Genomic DNA, 7,434 nt, shown 5'->3' with positions numbered 1-7,434 from the left:
CACGCGGGCCTGTCAGTACTGCGTGTGTGTGCACGTGTGCGCATGCGGGCCTGTCAGTACTGCGTGTGTGCACGTGTGTGTGTGCACGCGGGCCTGTCAGTACTGCGTGTGTGTATGCACATGTGCGCGCGCACGCGGGCCTGTCAGTACTGCATGTGTGCGCGCACGCGGGCCTGTCAGTACTGCGTGTGTGTGCACGTGTGCGCGCACGCGGGCCTGTCAGTACTGTGTGTGTGCACGTGTGTGCACGCAGGCCTGTCAGTACTGCGTGTGTGCACGTGCGTGTGTGTGCACATGCGTGTGTGTGCACACGTGCCTGTCAGTACTGCGACTTGCTCTCTGAGCTTTCTGCTTTCACCACCTACCACATGAGACAAACCATCATTTCCTACTTTTTGCTGAATAATTGTGACAAGATCTTGGTTCTCACAGCCAACTGTAAACGATGTGGCTATGGGCTGGGAAGGCGGCTCAGTGGTAGAGCGCTTGCCTCGCATGCATGAGGCCCTGGTTCAATTCCACAGCACCACGTAAGCAGAAAAAAGCCAGAAGTGGCGCTGTGGCTCAAGTGGTAGAGTGCTAGCCTTGAGCTGAAGAGCTGAGAAACAGCGCCCAGGCCAAGTTCAAGCCCCACAACCGACCAAAAAAAAAAAAAAAAAGGATGTGGCTACATCATCTATTTATCCCCAACAACAAAGCTATAAAGCACTGAGATTTATCTTTTGGTCAGTTGTGGGGCTTCAATTATGGGTATGGACACTCTCCCTGAGTTTTTTTGCTGAAGGCTAGCACTCTACCACGTTGAGCCACAGTTCCAGTTCCAGTTTTCTGGTGATCAATTGGGAATAAGTCTCACGGACTTCTCTGTGCAGGCTGGCTTTGACCATGATCCTCAGATCTCAGCGCCATGAGTAGCAAGTGTGTCATGTAGTTCAGGCTGGAATTGAACTTGCTATGTAGCCTATCTAGCCTGTATGGCATTCATCCCACCTCTACCTCTCTAGGGTTGTGATTACAGGCATCCACCACCACAGCTGGCCAGCCCTTGAGAGGATTCCGACCAACCAGAACACAGAGAGGTGGTGACACTGAAGTTCAGGAGACGGCCCAGGGGTCCTGGTGGAATTGGAGTTTGCCCTAATGATCACAGCCACGCACGGACACACAAGTCAGATCCTTGCTATTTTAAGAATGTACTTTATACAAAATAATCAGTTCATATGGAAATAAATCTACAGACCTCTGAGGATCAAAAAGCTTTTTAAAAAGTTCTTTTAAAAAATTATCCAACACACAATATTGAACTAACTATTGAGGTAAGTGTCGCTCTCAGTGAAACAGGGAATCAGCAGACCACGACAAAATATACACAAATAAAAAAATAAATAGCATTCCCCTTTCCAGTACTGGCCAGAAAATTCTCCAGGGCATTCACTTCTACAGCAGGAGTGTGGACTGTGTGTGGACTGCAGGTGGAGCAGGGAAAAGGCAGGTGGGCAAGGCACCTGATCTGGGACAACATCTGAGTATCTCAATAGCCATCAACCTGTTCCCTCCCACCCCTCCACCCCGCCCCAACGCAACCCTTCCAGAAACAGAAGCAGGGCAAACGGCTGGTTTTCAGGCATGTCTACTAAAGAGTTAAGTCAGAACGAACAAGAGGTGCCGAGCCCAAGCCAGGGAAGACGTGTGCTTAGCTAGCGGAGAGGGCTGCAGACAAAGCTTGTGTCCTGTTTCTCTGAGAGCTAGGATATAAGCAAAGAAGACCCTAACTGCGTCTTCCCAGTGGAAAGGCAAAGCTCCGATGCTAAAGCCTTGAGGGAGATCTAAAGCCACTGGACAAAACATCTACCCTGGTTATCTTCTCACCTAGCGTGGCTCAGCCACATTCCTGGTGACCAGTGACGTGGGACTAGAAATGACAATTGCCTGCTGGCACAAATGCCACTGTCCTCACTACAAGTTGTGTTCAAAATGCTATCTGCTGAGAGACCACATTCCAGAAACCTCCAGCGGTAAGCAGTGGCAACTCGTCCACAGCGGCTCTCCATGAGGACCGGAAGGAGCGGACAAAGGGACAGACACAGGTGAATGCCAGCGGTGACTAAGGTCATCACACCCTGGTCTTGGGACTCTGGATTAAGACTCTGGGTGGAGTTTCACATTCGTTTTTAAGAGATGTGTGCCACTCGTGGATAAGAAAGATGGGGGAGGAGAAGTGAGGGAAGAGAGGCTTCTCGGTGCTGACCTTGGGGACGCCAGCAGCAGGGTTCTGCGTTTGTGGCAGCATTTAGCTTAGTTACCACAGGTGCTGGCGGGTATTAGAGTAACAATACCCAGACAGCAGCTGAACATCACAGAACAGCAACTACAAAGGTCAGGAGAGGATTCCACAGGAAGGCTAGAGCGAGCTGACCACGACTAAGACGGGCAGCACGGAGCAGGAAGCCAGCAGGAATCTGCCTTCTGAGGGGACAGCCTGACGCGTGCCAGGCGACACGACAGGGTGGCTAAACAGACTCCGAGGCTCTAACCAGCCTGAGGCAGGAGATGGACCGGGTTGGGGGCGGGGACGGGGAGAGAATGTGGCTCCCGTGGTAGAGCACTTGAATAGCAAGTGCTGGGGGGAGGGAGCCGGAGCGGCAGGGGAGAGAGAAACAGAAACTAATAATCAAAGAATCCTGCATATCCTTCTCCATATTCACCTGTCACAACAAATCTTGGCCCAAACCTCCTGCTACTTTTTAAATGAACCGACTGACAAGGGGCAGAAACCTGAAAGGCTGGACTTCTGTTTCTGAGCATTTGTTTCTCCGTGGCTTTGTGTGAGGAACCAGTTTCTAAGTTATTCATCCTGAGTGGTAAACAGCAATGGCAGTGCTTCCAAGGATCCCCAGGGACCACAGCAGGTGGCCTGGTGTAGGGTGCATGCCCTTTGGAAGATGCTTTGCCCACTATTCTCACATCTGCTTAGTGCACTTGGAAAGAGAAAAGCCGGAGGAGGAGAAAGGTAAAATGAGGGGTCCTGTCTGGGGGGGCGACTGAATGTGGGACTCTCAGAGGCTCCGGCAACTGTCAGCTGATCTGCTCTCCAAAGACCACTACAAGTGGGAGAATGCCCAGACGAGGGATGACGGCCACCAAGTTCGCAAACAGGATGCAACGGAGGCCACTGTGCTGTTCCTGCTCATAGTGTTGCAACTCCATTCAGGGATTCGATACCTACTACTCTCAGCATGTTCTCAGTTGCCTGTAAACTGGGGGAGGGGAGGGGGCCCGGAGCGAGGGGGGAGCGGCACCTAACGCGGTGTGTACACAGTGTACCTACAGCTTTAGTGCTACGGACAAAGCCCTGTCTGTGGCAGGACGGACTGGGCTCAGGCTCAGGATTACGCAGATGCTTTCTGCGCCCTGCACAAACTGGAGTAACTGCTCTGTCCATCTCAGCACAGGCCAGCCTGAGGGCAAACTGATCCGTCCACCTACCTGAGAACTCAGCCTCACAACTCACCTGACTCACAGGAGTAACGAATGTAACATGAAGTCTGTTACAGAAAACCTTCCGCTCATATGCTACGTGCCTCGGAGGCCCTGTGTTCCTCCCTCTCCATCTCACCACATTACATTAGCAAGCACTGACTTCCTGGGACGAATTTGCAAGAAGTGCGGATGCTGCGTCTATTCACTTCTAGAGCCTGGATGCTACCAGTCTAGCTCCTTTCCTTCTGATCGCATATTTAGCGGATTGTAAACAACAGTTCTCAAGTTAAAAAACAAACAAACAAACAAACAAAGATAGGGCCTCACCATGTACCTAACCCAGGCTGGCCTTGAGCTCACAATCCTCCTGCGTCAGCCTCTCACTTGCTGGGATTAGACACGAACCACCACACCTAGCTTATCAGTTCCCCATTTACTGAGGAAACTGGAACTGGAGGGAAGGGTTCTACCAATCCTGCCCACAGCTAAGTTGGTAAGAAACTAAAGATGCACGTTTTATGAAGACTTCTACTAACCCCAAAAGCATGCTTCCAAAAAAATGCTATTCCTTACTAAACTGGAATTTCAGGCTATTTCCCGTCTCTCCTTCTGGGATATTTAAAAGTTTAAAGATGGGCCCAAACTTGGGTGGCATCTTAGCTAAAATAAAACACAGAATGCTAAACAGGGAGGATCCAGTGTAATTAACTTGTAAATCCATAATAAACAATTTAATACTGAAAAATTGTTTCCTATCAGATACGACAAAATGCTTTCTAATAATTTATATTTGACAGCTAATTTAAATCACCATAGCTGATTATACTATGATTCACTTAACTGAATAAAAACTATATACTGAAATATTCTTCAGTTCAAACTGTATATCTATAGGATACACTTTTTTTTATTCAAACCTGTGCAATTTCTTTACTGAGACTAACACATACAAACCTGAGTAGTCATGTTCACCAAATGTGGTTTGTGCTAGAAAGCTCTGCGTGACCCCTTCTACAGCACCCCCGAGAGGCCTCTCGTAAGTGAAACACTGCAGTCAGTCCAATTCCTGACACCAGTTCACAGTATCTGAAAAATCAGGATGGAATACCACTTTCACAAGTCCAGGACTTAGGTCATCTGAGCGCCAGCACCTGCCTTTGGGGCTGAAGGTCCCAATGGTCACAAGAGAGCACTACCTCTGATGAGGAATAAACAGACGGTACACTGGACTCAAGGGAGAGCTTTCTCTGTCCAAGGCTGGACAGGCCGGTCACTAAGGAAACAGAGGCTGTGATGTGTAACAAGATGAAACTTCCCCCGCCCTCTCCCCAAGCTCCCGGAAGCATTTCGTGTGTGACGTGATTGTAAACAGACAGAGAGACCACGGCAGCGCTGTGTGCCCACTACGATCGGGACTCCTGTCTCCTTCACATGCCCACCCATCCTTCCCACTTTATGTACAATACATTCACCACCAACAAAAAATATTTTAAAAGGCAACATGAAAATTCTGTAAACTGGACCCAGCTCCAAAAACATTAATACTACAAGTAGTCCCTTCCCAAAATATATTCCTGAGTTGAGCTGTTCATAAATTTTAAAAGCACCACTCCAAGATCCCTGCTCAAGTTTAAATCGTGTTTCCCTGACCGAGTCTCAGGACTTGGAGAAGTCAGCAGCAACTCGGGCTGATGTGGCAACCCGGGACCGCTGCAAGCCAGTCATCTAGAGGGCCTGTCGAAGGCTCCAGCTGCTAAAAGCAGGGCGGTGGAACAGAGGCGGGCGGGCGAGGGTCACTCCCCAAATCCTCCACGCTCAGTCTTCATGCACAGCTTTCTGTTTCATCGGGGGCTATATCCTCCTTGGACTAGCTCTGAGAGAAACAAACAGAATGAAAATATTTTAAAACACACAAACAAAGGATTTCACATTGCTAAAAAAACAATGTCACTCCCAGAGGTGTCCTGCAAGTGCTGGGCCCTGATTCAGACCCCGCCCACTGCTCAATCACTGCAGACTTCTTGCATGCTGGGAAATACAGTCGCTGCTGACAGCTTCTTTACCGTATCAAGGATGAGAGTGAATGGGAGAGTTAATAGTGTGTGGGACTCCCCCGCCCCCAGCACATGGCAGAGAAGTAGCAGAATTCAAAGATAGCTATTGTCAGCGGGGTGCTGGTGGCTCACATTTGTAATCCTAGCTACTCAGGAGGCTGAGATCTGAGGATCACGGTTCAAAGCCAGCACAGGCAGGGACGTCCTTGAGGCTCTTAGCTCCAATAAACCACCAGAAAACCAGAAGTGATGCTGTGGCTCAAGTGGTAGAGTCCTGGCCTTGAGCTGAAGAGCACAGGGACAGCACCCAGGCCCAGTGAAGCCTCAAGACTGAACCCCCCCCAAATAAAATACAAATAAAAAAAAATAAGTAATAGCTATTGTCATTTTAGTCTCTCTCACAAAGAGTAGGCTAAGACAGGTAAGGGACTATGGCAAAAGAAATGAGCAAAAAAAGGGGTTTGCATAAATTCTTCTAATTAGGTGGTTGCCAAAAAGACTAGTGGGGCGGGGGGCGGGGGGGAAGCATGTAGTATCAGAAGGTCCTTCAAGATGCTTGGGCTTGGGCTAGGAGCACAGGGCTGACTATCCTGTTCTACCCGGTTGCCTAAATACAGGGAAACCTCTTTAGAAAAAGTTCCTGTATCAGAAAGGGTGCTGTGGCTCAAGTGATAGAGCACTAGCCTTGAACTGAAGAGCTGAGGGACAGCATCCAGGCCCAGAGTTCAAAGCCCCATGACTGACAAAAAAAAAAAAAAAAGTTTCTGTATTAACAGGATACCTTAAAAAAAAAAAGTTCCTGTATTAACAGGATACCTTAAAATTAATATTGTTTCCCAGTACTCGTGGCTCATGCCCATAATCCGAGCTTAGTAGGCTAAGATCTGAGGATTGTGGTTCAAAGCCAACCCCAGGCAGGAAAGTCCGTGAGACTCTTATCTCCAATGAACCACCAGAAAACTGGAAGTGTAGCTGTGGCTCAAAGTGGTAGAACATTAGTTCTGAGTGAAAGGGGACAGCACCCAGGCCCTGAGTTCAACCCCCTCAGACCGGCCTCCTACCCCGACCAACAGAGTGTTGCTTAGTAGTATACTACTTGCCTAGAATTCAAAGGCCTTAGGTTTGATCTCAGCATAGCAAAAGACCAAACAAACCAAACCCCTACTACTCCTATACAACTTGTTCTCAGAATAGCAATGAGATCATGCACAAGTAAATCAGTCTTACACTAGAGGTAAAACCTAAGGCATGTTAGGCAAGTAATCTACCACAGCCCAAGACGTTTCCAAGTTTATTCACAGACTGGTGTGACCAACCAGCTTTCCAAAGTCAGGAAACCTCAGGGCCAAGCACTGTGAGGAAGGAATAGGTAGTCTGTATTTATGTCCTAGACCTGGAGGAGTAACGAACCCCAATTCTTACTTGACCCAGCGGAAGCGATGGGGGCTTATGCGATGACAACTGTTCTGGTGATGCTGCTGGTGCTGGCGTCTTTGAGAATGAGGACTGTGAGGGGACCGGAGGCATGTACATGCTACAGCCATAAAGAGCGAACAGTGAAGAATTAATGAAGATTAGTAGTTCCCAAAGAAAACATTTTCATCATGCTGCTGCTGCTGCCTGAACTATCTGGGTGATTCAACTTGGAATCATCAATCCTGGGACCAAATGATAGTGTGAGCCTTCTAGAGACAGAGCCAGAATCTGGGTGGTGGCAGTGGCTCATGCCTGAAATCCTAGCTACTCAGGAGGCTGAGATCTCCAATGAACCACCAGGAAACCGGAGGTGGTGCTCTGGCTCAAGTGGTAGAGCGCTACTTGAACCAAAGAGCACAGGGACAATGCCCAGGACCAGAGTACAAGACCCACAACAGGATCCCCCCCCGACACACACACACAA

General features: G+C 48.9%; 1 protein-coding gene across 2 annotated transcripts in view; it reads right to left on the bottom strand.

The window, feature by feature from the left end:
• Positions 1-3,852: 3,852 nt before the first annotated feature.
• Positions 3,853-7,434, bottom strand: part of Cecr2 (cat eye syndrome chromosome region, candidate 2) — a 33,861-nt gene continuing 30,279 nt past the window's right edge. For both annotated transcript variants that reach the window (XM_013023721.1, XM_013023720.1), the window contains 2 exons: positions 6,957-7,068; positions 3,853-5,353 (listed from right to left, as the gene is read on the bottom strand). In XM_013023721.1, coding sequence (XP_012879175.1) covers positions 5,348-5,353; positions 6,957-7,068 — 118 coding nt within the window. In that variant the 3' untranslated portion in view covers positions 3,853-5,347. The remainder of the gene's footprint in view (positions 5,354-6,956; positions 7,069-7,434) is intronic.

The sequence above is a fragment of the Dipodomys ordii genome, unplaced genomic scaffold, assembly GCF_000151885.1.
Source record: "Dipodomys ordii isolate 6190 unplaced genomic scaffold, Dord_2.0 Scaffold69, whole genome shotgun sequence".
In the NCBI taxonomy this organism is placed as follows: domain Eukaryota; kingdom Metazoa; phylum Chordata; class Mammalia; order Rodentia; family Heteromyidae; genus Dipodomys; species Dipodomys ordii.
The sequence above is the reverse complement of the archived record's forward strand: the minus strand, read 5'-3'. Positions and strand labels throughout refer to the sequence as shown.